Source organism: Sus scrofa, chromosome 1 (genome assembly GCF_054392235.1).
Source record: "Sus scrofa isolate SSC_HxYL_T2T_F1_AM1 chromosome 1, Sscrofa_HxYL_maternal_Yorkshire_Landrace_v2.0, whole genome shotgun sequence".
NCBI lineage: Eukaryota > Metazoa > Chordata > Mammalia > Artiodactyla > Suidae > Sus > Sus scrofa.
Window position 1 is genome coordinate 35025269 of NC_139383.1, and position 13660 is coordinate 35038928.

General features: G+C 36.2%; 1 protein-coding gene across 43 annotated transcripts in view; it reads left to right on the forward strand.

Annotated features, from left to right (window-relative positions):
* The window catches only part of PTPRK (protein tyrosine phosphatase receptor type K), a 560031-nt gene that overhangs the window by 294451 nt on the left and 251920 nt on the right, over window positions 1-13660 (forward strand). For 42 of the 43 annotated variants that reach the window (XR_014803891.1, XM_084956839.1, XM_084956848.1 and 39 more), the window contains exon 6: window positions 10894-11068. Coding sequence is in view for 40 of the 43 variants with exons in the window: in XM_084956679.1 (XP_084812805.1) it covers window positions 10894-11068 (175 nt within the window). In the remaining 3 variants the exon portion in view is untranslated. Of the gene's footprint in view, window positions 1-10893; window positions 11255-13660 lie in introns of all 43 variants that reach the window. The other variant, XM_084956833.1, reaches the window with a different exon arrangement.

Sequence of the window (13660 nt, forward strand, 5' to 3'; positions counted from 1 at the left end):
CTTTGGAAGACTTTGGTGGCTTTCTTATGTTACTGTCTGATGCCAGTATCATCGTGCACATTTTCTCTTCCAGATCTGGTGCTCTGTTTTGCTTGGTTAACAAGAAATTGTATTTCAGGACCATTAGGTGTATGCTGAGGGTTACTAATTTCTAGAACTTTTAAGAATATATATGTATACTTAAGGGTAAAATATCTATTAGTTTATATTGAAATTTCAAATTCAAGTCTTAAGTATTTTCACTTAATATTTCTTCTGTTATAGTTTGTCAGCTGCATCTTCTTTTATTTTTTACCTTATAATCTTATTTTTGGTTCTCAAAGAGACAGAGAAAGAAAAAATTAGAATATCCCATAATCACTCATTTTTATATGTCATGTTTCTGGGTTTTTTTTGGGGTGGGGTGGCCCACAGCATATGGAGTTCCCAGGCCAGGGATCAGAAACCAGCCACAAGAGCAACGTAAGACACAGCTGTGGCAATGCTAGATCCTTAGCCCACTGTGCCCAGCCAGGGATTGAACCTGCATTTCAGTGCTCCCAAGGCACCACCAATGCTGTTGTACCACAGTGGGAGCTCCGATCTCATGTTATTTTTAATACTTGTACCCTACCTCCATTGTTAGCATACAGCCATTGCATATTGTACTGTCTCCCATGTAGCCCTTAGTTGGTGTTAGTTCTACGTGTAACTGTTTTCAGTGTTCACCATCAGTATGTATGTCATGTCTTAATAATTTTAGTTGTTTGAAACTCATTTTTAGTAGATTCCTCAGATATAGCTCATGGAAATAAAATCCCCTAAGTTCTTGAATGTTAATAATAGTTTATATGTGTCCTTGATTCTTAAGTCAATTTTGCAAGATATAAAATCCTTTGTTCACGTTTTCTTTCTTTGAGTAACTTAAATATGTTACTTCATTTTCTTATGGCATGAAGTCCTGCTCTCAAAGTCTGATAATAAATTTTCTTTTTCTTATATATCTTCTAACTCCTTTTGCTAGACATTCAAAGGATTTTTTTCTATTTCTTTAAAGATTCTAATTTTATAGAGTATATGTAACTGTGGGTCATTCAGGTTTATTATTCTCAGGTATTTTTTCAAAATATATATCACTATGGGTCATTCTGGGTTATTATTCTCAGGTATGTCCTTCCATTATGTATTTTTAAAACATTTAATTTTTTTCATATTTAAAAAAATATTTTAGTACTTTCTCTATTCTTTTTTTTTTTTCCTGTATGGATTTTTGTTATCTTTGTTTGATCTTCTTTGCATATTATCATTATTAGTCACTATCTCTCAACTCCTTTTTATTCTCCTTTTTTTAATCTTAAAAGTTTCTTTTGGAGTTCTCGTTGTGGCACAGTGGTTAACGAACCCGACTAGTATCCATGAGGACATGGGTTCGATCCCTGGCCTTGCTCAGTGAGTTGGGGATCCGGCATTGCCTTGAGCTGTGGTGTAGCTGTTCCTAGCCTGGGAACCTCCATATGCCATGGATGCAGCCCTAAAAAGACAAAAAGGAAAAGTTTCTTTCACATCTGTTTTGCTTAAGATATCATCTGTTGAGTTTATTTAGTCTAGTTAATCATAATTTCTAAAATGATTTCTTCATTTCTAATTTGTTCTGAGTTCTCTCACCTCATTTATGATTTTTATTAATTTAAATTTACATTATTCCTTCATGTCATGATTCATTTTAAAAATATTTTAGCTTATCTTGAAACATTAGGTTATGGCTTTGATCTGTTTTGTGAGTGTATTTTTCTGACTTACTTTCATTGACTCTAGGGAATCATAGTCTACTCCTTATTCTCTTTTAAACTTACAATAATTTTATTTTTATTTGACCTTGATAGTTTTTTTCTTTTGACCATGCCTGTGGCATGTGGAAGTTCCCAGGCCAGGGACTGAACCCACCCCACAGCATTGACCTCAGCTGTAGCATTGACAACCCTACATCCTTAACCTATAGAGCCAAGAGGGAACTCCTGACCTTGATACTTCTAAGTTGCTCATTTTTATATGAAATAAGTTTTCTTGAAATTCAAAAGTAAGGTAGGCTTCAGGAAAGCTTTTCTGTTTTTGTACATTTCCTTCTTCTGTTGTTTTGAATTATGTTTAAAAATATGGCCACTTGCCTTCTGAGATTTCTTGATTTTGTTCTCACCTCCACTTTTTTTTTGGACCTTGTCTTTCCTTTCTCTCCTGTCATTCTGTTTTTATGTGGTGGGTTTGGAAAGACTGAAAAACCATGCCACTGCCACCACCTTGGCTGTACTATGGCTGGTGGTGTTTTATAATTGTAAATTCACATGCTTTACATTTCTTGATTTCTCCAGGGCATTTAAAGGCAGCCCACCGATCCCATTATAAACCTTAGTTTGTCTAAAATGTTTTAAAGTAGCAAATGCATGGTCACCCAGAACTTAGCTTTCTGTAAATATTTGATTAAGAATATCTATCTAGGACTTACCGTCATGGCTCAGTGGTTAACGAATCTGACTAGGAACCATGAGGTTGTGGGTTCGATCCCTGGCCTTGCTCAGTGGGTTAAAGATCCAGCATTGCCGTGAGCTGTGGTGTAGGTTGCAGATGTGGCTTGGATCCTGCATTGCTGTGGCTCTGGTATAGGCTGGCGGCTATAGCTCCAATTCGACCCCTAGCCTGGGAATCTCCAGTTGCCGCAGGAGCAGCCCTAGAAAAGGCAAAAAGACAAAAAAAAAAAAAAAAAATCTATCTAATAGTGATATTTACATATCTCTATTACTACAACATGATGTGGACTAGCAATGTGTTTACCAATGGCAACAGAATTATTAATGTCTTTAAATCTAATCAGACTAGAGAATTCCAGAAAACCCAGAACCAAACCAAATCAGAAAACCCATTTCTAGAAATCTTTTCTTCCATAACCATTTCTGGTAACAAATCATTCTATCAGTCAGGGTTGAACATGAATGTTGAACCAGTAGGAGGTATAGGTAGATAGAAAAATAGACTATTTTTCCCAAGAGATTTGTGGCAAGGAATTGGTTTATTTGATTGTGGAACCTGGCTAGGCAAGTCTGAAGTCTCTAGGGCAAGCACCGGGGAAGGGCAGGCAACGGTGAAGTTGCTAATCTCAGGTAGAGTTTCTTCTATTTCAGGGAGGCCTCCAATCTACTCTTAAGACCTTTCGTCTGATTGAATCAAAGCCACCAGATTATCTAGGATATTCTCCCTTAATGTCAATTGGTTATGGATTTTAATCCCATCCGCAAAATACCTTAGTAGAGGTTAGTATTTTGATTGACAGTAGTGACCCATTAAAAGACCGTCACAGTTACCAATGTATTATTCACTTAGATACTGTTTTGGCCATTATTATCTTAATATTGCTATTATCAGGATTTGCAGTTGGAATTTTTGACCGTTATCTCACCTCATATTCTCAGTATCTCTGTTGAATAAGCAGTTTCAAATTGATATCCGCATTTTTAGGTGAAGAGGTAGAAATTTGAGAAGTCATGAGAAATTGTGAAGCTAAGAAACAGTCATTTCGGGATTAGAATTTGGGTGTCATCTCCCATGGTCCAGTTTGCTTACTCGTGCTCTCTTTCTGTAGCTCCTCGTAACGGTCACCTTGTCCCAACACTGCAAAGACACCTACTCTTTGTAGGTTAAAACTCCTTTTCTTGTTTCACAGCTGACTTTATTTTTTGTTGAATTTTGTTAGTGATCTTGATTCCAGCAATTTGCTGTCCCCAGCCCATTTTTTTTTAACCGTGCTTTCTGTCAGAATTGTATTTGTCACCTCTCTCTCTCTTTCTCGGTGTCAAATATCGTTCCCTTTATTCAGTCCTTTCATTGCCATATTGTAACTATGTGGTGAATTTAGTATTGTCGTTTTAGAATAATTTTTCCCAGAGGAATTCTGTTTCCTAAGTGTTTAATCTATTGAGGTCAATATAATAATTTCTAGAGCTTACTAATGAGTGCTTTTGCAAAGTAATAGTATAATATTTCTAATTTTAGAAATTTATAAATTGATAAACCTTTAAGTTTGCTATTATATCCTTCTATGTTTCTAAAATTTTCTGATTTAAGTGTTTAATAATGATGCTGCTGCTGCTGATGATGATATCTTTATCATACCTATGAGAAAGAAAGAAATTTCATATGGCAGACAAATCCCAGTAAGGAATCCTCAAGTCCTTGGAATTAATTTGGCTGGATTGTATGATTCACATCAACCTTACTTAATTTTAATGTGCAAATTTACAGTGGGATTAGTTTTGGAAGAAGGCCAAGTACTGACAAGTATATGCACTCATCTTAATATTGTTTAATAAGAACCTAAATACCAAATGTAGGAGAAACTAGAAAGAGTCTCTTTCTAGTTTCTCCAACCCTAAAAGGATGAAAGAGACATATTTCATTATGTACCCGGTAAAGACAGTAAAAAAGAAATAAAACAATAAATCTAAGTTTTTCTTCAAGTCAGTGGAGTTAAATGATCTCTTCAAGGGTCCTGAGTGTCACATTATTTCATTTAAAATTAAATTGGGTTAATTTTATCCCTCAAGCTTTGAAAAGAGAAGCTGAAATAAGCTATTCCATATTTTACTTAATTTTTAATTTTAATTTTTTGTCTTTTTAGGGCTGCACCCATGGCATGTGGAGGTTCCAGGCTAGGGGTTAAATTGGAGCTGTAGCTGTCGGCCTACACAACAGCCATAGCCATGCCAGATCCGAGCCACATCTGTGACCTACACCACAGCACATGGTAATGCTGGATCCTTAACCCACTGAGTGAGGGCAAGGATTGAACCTGTGTCCTCATGGATACTAGTCAGATTTGTTTCCTCTGAGCCACAACGGGAACTCCATCTATTCCATCTTTTAAACATCATATTAACTTTTACAATTTCAGGCTGAAAGGAATAGAAAAGCAAATCTGTTATATCACAACAGAAAGTCCAGAAAGACGGAGGATCTAAGAGCTGTTGACAATATTTTATTTTATTTTAATTTTTGACATTATTGTAGACTCGTAATCAAGAACCTGATTTTGTTCTCCTCCTTAATATGCTGTCCTCGGCATTTTAGGCATGACATTGAGGAAGAGAAAAGAGGACCCACTGTGTCTACTCTAGAAATGAGGAAACCTTTCTGGGAATGACTTGGCTTTTTTTTATTGTATCTCATTCGCCAAAATCACACCCATTTTCAGACCTGTCAGCTGTTTGTGGAATAGGACCCCTTGTTTTCAACCAGTGTGTCTCAAGCTGTAATATCTTGATACATAGTGTAGATATTTTATAAAATGCAGATTTCGATTCAGGAGATCTAGAATAATCACTTGTCTTTGCACTTGTAACAATCTGACAGGTGATTCTAAAGCTGCAGGTTATTATAGATATTGGGAATTAACTAATATTAGCACTACTCTACTTTATGCCAGGAGCTGAACCTGTCAAATAAATAAAGCATGTATCCTGCATGGTAAAGCTTACCTAGCTTAGTAGAGGAGTGATAATACTCCAGAATTCCAGTGTCTTGCCCAGAGTTATTTGATAAGCAACAAGTCTCAGCAACCTGTTCTGGAGACAGAATAAATAAGAAAGTTTGAAAAGGATCTAGGGAGGAGAGGAGAAGACTGAAAAAAAGCCAGGTGCTTGGTTATAATCCTTGGATAGTAAAATTTTGTGGTTCATTTTTTAGTATTTCTCAAAGTAGGAGATTTTGCAATGGAGAAATCACATAAAAATCTCAAAGCAGTGTGAAGAGCCTGAAACTGAAGAATATAAAGGCAGAAAACTATACGCAAACGCTTCTCCTTCAGAGATAAATTTACCATTACTTCTTATTTCCTCCTTTCATAGCTCAGCCTACTCTGTTAAATTGATAGCGTGTAGGCGGGCAAAGACCTAGTATTTTGGATTATAAAAGAAAAAGTTATCATTATTTTTTACTTCTGAAATATACATGTCATAAATTGCTACTTTTAAGTGTAATGCATTACTGAAAGTTCAGTAAATAAAGCAATGTCTAATATAGTAGATAATATTTTCTCATTGGTATAGTGCACTGATCAAGGCTCAACAACAAATAATCAACTCTTCAGACTGGACCTATGATACAAATGAAACAAAAGCAGCTTTGATTTATTTTAGAGGAACTGTGACTGCATTTTGTTTCTTTAAACCTGGTTTTGAGTATTAATCCTGCTACAGGCTATGTATCACATTTCTGATCTTCCTAAATTCTGATTTTATAATCTTTTTTTTTTTTTTTTTTTTAAGGCTGCACCTGTCGGCATGTGGAACTTCCCAGGCTATGCGTCGAATCGGAGCTGTAGCTGCTGACTTTTGCTATAACCGTTGACACCAGATCTGAGCCAAATCTGCGACTTATGCTGCAACTTGCCATTATGCTGGATGCTTAACCCAATGGGCAAAACCAGGGATCGAACCTGCATCCTCATGGATACTATGCTGAGCCACGATGGGAATTCCTAATTCTATAATCTTTAAGTAGAAATGGCTATCACAGAAGGTTTGTAAGAGAGAAGAGTAGCAGAACCGAGATAATAGCTAACATAGCCTGAGGTACATGGAGGTGCTTATTAAATGATTTTGAAGAAAACCCCCAAATTTATGACTCTATTTTTATTTTTATTTTATTTCAAGAAATAAATAACACCAGTTTACTCATTAATTATATAAAGAATGTATACCATTGTAAAAGCATATATACTTTATAGTTCTGTTAGTATATTAATACTAACATAAACACAGTGTGATCAATTTTGTGATCTCTTGATGGGATCACCTTAGCAAGTCCTTCAACATCTCTGAGTTGTGGTATAGTTCAGAAAGAGCTTACCACAAATCATCTCTGAATGTCCTTGAGGTTTCATGTTTATGTAATTTCCCTTTAGTATTAATTATTATTATATATTTGCGTTAATAATTTATAAAAATTATGGAGATTTTATACAACTCTTGCCAATAAAAATTTCAGCAAATTTAGTTCATTTTAACATTTTAACCTTGAGTATCTCTACCTTGAGTATCTACCTTGAGTATCTCTAAATAATAACATCCTTCATATGTGTTGCCATGGAAGAAAAAAAATAAGATTTGAAGCCCTACCTGCTGGATGATTTCAGTACCCAAAAAGGTAGAAGGACATAAATAGAATATATTATAGAAGAGATTCAAGATAGAAAAGCTGATGATTACATTTTTATGATAATCTTTTGAGTTTTTGAGACACTATTCATGACAATTTCAATGGGAATGGAAAGCAAAAGTTAGTATAAGCTGATGAAATGTGATGTTGAGGCAGAGAGGAAGTGCTTAGACGTCATAGCTCATGTCATTGTGGGCATCAATTAGGTATAGCTAATAGAAGTTTCTCTGTCCTTGTGGGTAACTTAGATTTTTCAGGAAAGCAAATGACTAAGTTCAGCAAAAGTTAGTAGTGGTCTTGGAACTGTTGCAAAGAAATAGTCCAAATTTATAGGGGCAGTGCATAAACAATAGAAATTAAAAAAAAAAATCCATAACTTTTTCAGGCTAGCTAAAACCTCCGAAATAGATAGTTATGAAGTAAAGGGTCAGAAGTGGGGTATCACTGGCAATGTGGAGGTTTGAAGGAATAGGAGATAAAATCTATCAAGTTGTGATTGCAGAGAAAACTATCTTAGCACAGGTACATGGTAGGAAATTGGGCATCACGGAGGCCAGGGTGAGTTTGGGGTCACTGAGAATATTCACAGAACATGGCACGGGGCAGTGGATAATCTGACCTGGTAGATAACTGAATGGAAGAATGTTTGGGCATCCTGGCAAATCTGGAAATTGAGAGGCTGTGAGTGGGAGAATGAAAGACTGGTTTCTGAGTGGGAATTCAGGATAAAGGGTAAGAAAGTGGAAGGAAATGACCCTTCCTTTGAGAAAAGTTTGGAGATAAATGTTCTTGTGAGATAAATGCCAATTAAGATGGAAAGATGAAATAATGATTATTGAGAGGAAAACATAGGGTACTTAGAAACTCTTCAAAAGAGAAGAAGGATTTTTGAGAAAGACACCGTTTTGAAAGACGTGGGTATGGAGGTGCAGGAGCAAGATCGTTTTGAAGGCAAGGTGAGCAGCAAGAGTTGGCTGGTCTTGCCAAAGAACTGAGAAATAGAAATGGTAGTGAGAAAGGGGACAGAAGGTGGATTGTACAATCGCAGGGGTAAATTAGAGGAGGATGAGGTCGGGGCCTGTACATGTACAAGGAGTGCTGTCATGGTCTGCCTTCCAGTTAGAAAGAGGGTCTCACCTGATGTGGTACTTTATTTTATTTTTGTCTTTTTGCCTTTTCTAGGGCTGCTCCCGCTGCATATGGAGGTTGCCAGGCTAGGGGTCTAATCAGAGCTGTAGCCGCCAACCTATGCCAGAGCCACAGCAATGCAGGATCAGAGCCGCATCTGCGACCTACACCACAGCTCACTGCAATGTCGGATCCTTAACCCACTGAGCAAGGCCAGGGCTTGAACCCGCAACCTCATGGTTCCTAGTCGGATTCCTTAACCACTAAGCCACGACGGGAACTCCCCTGATGTGGTACTTTAAAAAAAAAAATGCAGTTCGAGATTCATGTGTGTAAAAATTTTTATTTTTGTTTATGTGGTTTGTAGGGAAAGAGAACTTAGGCTGGATTTTATGAATTTATATTTTAAGGCTACCTTTTCTGAGTATAAGCTACCTTTTCTGTTATTATTCAGAGGAATAGTGGGGAATATATCTTGGTGCAGAAATTATGCAATGCATGGGGCAGGAAAGAAGATTTAATAAAACATTGAATGAGTGAAAAAAATGCTAAAGTCATATTTGGGGCTTTATATTCTTAAATATAGGTGCATCTAATACCCATGTGGATACATATATAATGTGCACATATGTATCATTTCAGATATGGAGAAAGGTGATTAAAGATACAGAGGATTTTAGGATCTTAAAAATTATTAAAGTAATAGAGTGATCTCTTTATTATTGACCTCTTTAAAAAACATAAACACACAAGGAGTGCCCATTGTGGCTCAGTGGGTTAAGGACCTGATGTTTTCTCTGTTAGGATATGGATTCTATTCCCAGCCTCATTCAGTGGGTTAAGGATCCAGCGCTGCTGCATGCTTCAGCATAGGTCACAGATGCATCTGTGGCTGTGGCTGTGGCCATAGCTGCAGCTCCAACTTGACCCCTGGCACGGGAACTTCCACATGCCACAGGTGCAGCTGTAAAAAGAAAAAAAGTAGAAACATACAAAAAAATGTAAAAAGTGACAAACTGACCACTAATGTACCCATCACTGTAATTTAATAGAAGTTGACGTTTTGCACTTTGGTTCAAATCTTTTTTTTTTTTTTTTTTTGGGAGATTTAAACATGCATGCATGTATTTCAGTCGAATGCAGGAGCCGTTCAGCACTTTTTAACCAGGACTCTGCTGGTCTTAGTTTGCTTGGTTTAACTGTCGCATTGAATTTTATTAAATTCATTAGTTTATCCACTACTCAGGAATAATTTGGATATTTCCCATACTTAACTATTACGAACAATTTTGAACTCAACATTCCTGTGCATTTTTGTGGGATCACATATGCAAGAGTGATCCAAATGAGAAGTGTACGAGTGAAACTGTTGGGTTTTAAGTTTTACGCATCCTCAGCTTTACTAGTGGTAACAAATTATTTTCTAGAATGACTGTAACCATTTATACTTCCAGTAGTAATTTTAGGGTTCTGTTTTCTTTATCTAGTAGATGAAAAGATATTTCAAGCAGTGTGAAAGGATGCTATGAATACTTAGCATTTTTATCAACAAGGAGTGAAGTGGACATCCATGACCAATTCTTTCTCATAGTTGTGGCTTTTTTTTGCCCTTTGTGCTATCTTTGAAATAAAGAATTTTAAAATTTAGGTTGAGGATCTCTTTTCGTGGTTATTAGACATATACATTTTTTCATTTTATAGCCTGTTCATTTTTTGATAGGGTTATTTATCTTTTTACTTATTGAACTGTAGATGATTTTATATAACCTGGCTATTTATCTTTCGAAGGTTATTTCTATGACAAATATCTTATAGTTTGTGGCTTGTTTTATTCCCTTTATTTATGATGTCTTTCAACATATAGAAGTTAGAAATTTTATTGAATTTTTTAGTCATTTCCTTTGTGGTATTGTGTGAAGCACCCAGATATCATAAATATATTTTCCCATATTTTATTTTGAAAGTTGACAGATATCCTTTTAACTTTTAGGCTCTTTCGATTACTTCTTTTAAATGGTATAAATTGGCTGTCATAAATGCCAAAGAGATAGAAGTTTGCAAAGCGTGCAGATTTTGGTTTGACTATAAATTATTCATCAGCATTTTTGTATTCATCGGTATTTATTCTGTGGTGACCACATGCTACACATTTGAAATGCTGAGATGCATAAGGCATGGTCTCACTTTCCTGGAGGGGACAAACCTACTAAGCACATGTATTATTGTATATGGGCTAGAAGATTTTACACATATAAACTCTGGGAGAAGAGAGGAAGCAGTGAATCATTTGCAAAGGGGCCATTAACATCCTGCTCATTAATTTATTCTGGGCTAGTAGTGATTTTATGGAAAACCGAGATTACTATTATGGTTTTGGCACTATACCCCTTAAAGCATACCAGTATTTACTTACATGCTTGTTCTGATTGGAAGTCAATGGTAATAATTGGTGGAGCAACACAGATATGTTTCTCCTAATTTAACAAACAAGAATCATTTATCACAGATGTTGGTTACCAAGACGATTTAGATTTATGGAAATGTTAAGAACCTGCTTTTTTAAAGATTGGTTTCTGTTTGCAGAGACGAAATGGAGAAGATATACCAGTAGCCCAGACTAAGAACATCAATCACAGAAGATTTGCTGCTTCCTTTAGATTGCAAGAAGTGACAAAAACTGACCAGGATTTGTATCGCTGTGTAACTCAGTCAGAACGAGGTTCTGGCGTGTCCAATTTTGCCCAACTTATTGTGAGAGGTAAAGTAAAATTGCTTTCACTTCATGAAATTGCATGACTTCATTAGAACAAAAGAAACTTTTATAGGTATTTAGATTGATTTTTAAATCTAGTGCTCTTCATCTTAAGTCACGGTAAAACCATATCATAAAAGTTCTGAAAATGTCTTAAGGTCAAATTAAAACTGTATGTGTGTAGTCTGTCAAGTAGTTTTTTAACAAGTGATTTCTATTGAAAGGACTCCATTTAAAAGCTCTAATAGGGCTAAACACACAAAACGCTTTATTCTATATTGCCATCATCTAGTTTACATTTTGACTTTAGATTGGTGTTTCTTGTTTATAACAGTTCTATAGATACTACTTTATTTCTTCAAAGCATTGTGGCAATTATGTCAAGGTTTTAAAGTTTCTGTCCCTGTGTACACCTCTAAGTTTTACTAGTATCATACATATTTGCGAATGTTCACTAATTCTGGCCCCCTATGGAATCTTAGAAAGTTAGTCTTGCTAAGAAGTCCTCAATATTCTTGGATACTAAGGCTACCAGAGGGATTGTGAGTGATTATGAGTGAATACTGGAAAAACGAGTACAAGTGCACAATGTATATTATATTCATTCAAAACCAACTGAGTCCCGGGAGTTCCCGCCATGGCTCAGTGGTTAACGAATCTGACTAGGAACCATGAGGTTGCAGGTTTGAGCCCTGGCCTCGCTCAGTGGGTTAAGGATCTGGCATTGCTGTGAGCTGTGGTGTAGGTCGCAGATGCGGCTGGGATCTGGCATTGTTGTGGCTCTGGTGTAGACCGGTGGCTACAGCTCTGATTGGACCCCTAGCCTGGGAACCTCCATATGCCACGGGAGTGGCCCTAGAAAAGGCAAAAAAACCCCAAAAAAAACAACAACAACAAAAACGAAAAACTGACCGAGTCCCTATACATTCCACTGTTCTGAGTTGTGGAGATCCAGTGGTTAGTAAAATACCGACTCTGCCCTCATGTAGCTTAACACTGAGGTATGCTAGGTACACTATATAGGAAGATCTTCAAAATGTAGTATCAAGTCATGGTATGTGTTATGAATAAACACACAAGATAATGGTGATTGGTATTTTAGTTAGGATGATCTGGAAGACCTCTTTGAGAACGTGATAACTGAGCTGAAACCTTAAAAAAATGAGGATATCAGCCATGTGAAAATTTAGAGGAAAAGCATCTTTGTAGAAGGGACTATCATGTATCAATCGATTATGAAAATAATTATAAACAAATGAATGTAATGAAATGAAAATAATTATAAACCATGTAATCTTTTCAAGGAAAATTTGGGGAGATTTTAACAAAAACATCTAAACTGGATTAAGATTTGTCAGAGGTGTCAGGGAAAGCCTTTGTTAATGAATGCCTTTGAGATAGAATCTGAAAGTTAAGAAAAAGATGCCCAGAAGAGGGTTGTGGATGTGGGGGGCGCAGCAGAAAGAGAATGTGTGTAAGAGAACGAAGGACCAGCAAGTGGAGAGCAAAGCAAGTGTCAAGGCTTAGAGGCTGGAAGGAGAAAATGAGATAATATCCATGTGCAAGTTAATATATTTTATAATTCTGAACATCAAATGTCTTTTACATATATTATTTCATTTTTAAGATTTACTTGAATTTAATATCTTAACCTTTAATACTTTTAGAAGAAAATTGAAATTCAGACTATTTGATAATTGCCCAGAGTCATGAAGATCTAATAACTGGATGGGCAGAATTTAACTGTATGTTTCATAACTCCTGGTGCTGGGCTCATTCTTTTCCAGCACAGCTTTATATCATATTAACTTTATTAAATAATGCTATTAGCTGCTTGTAATGCTTTTGCTTGGGAGATTCTGTAGCTGATCCAAAAAAAAGTTTATCTTTGTATATTGGATTTGACTCTGTTATAAATAAAACTTCTCTCATGTCTCCAGAGTCAGCTTATATCACCTGCTTAAGATCATGAAATCAGAGCCCCAATTCATTACATAATAAGAAAATATAATATTTAACTCCAGTATTTCAGTAGAGAGAAAATTTATCTTATGGTCACACATGCTCACATATTCGTCTCTGTTAAGCCCTGTTCCTGCATCTTTCTTATGGTCACACATGCTCACATATTCGTCTCTGTTAAGCCCTGTTCCTGCATCTTTCTCACCCGAGCCTGAAGGTATTCTGGAAAAGCTTGAAGGTGTCCTTGGGTAATCTTATAGCGTGATTAATATGCTCTGGATTTGGGAAGGTGGGTGTGCTCTTGAGTAATCATGCTCACTCTATCTTCACGGTACTCGACCTGCATTCACGATGTGTAGCCCCTGAAGGAGACTGTAGCTGTTAATAGTGCAGCTAGAGTTCTTTTGAATAGCTTACAGTTAAATATCTGTATGTCTATTTAGATGTGGACATAGAAATATAACATTTTTTGGACTTTGCAGCCCCAAATGTATTCAACAGTTTGTAGAGGCAGAGTGGAAGCTTTTATCCAGGTGTTCCCGTTAAAGATGAATTTCCTTCTTTCAGATAGCCATATAATACCTGTTGATTTTAAAAAGAGATTTATTTTGGAATTATTAGAGCTCCCTTATTTAC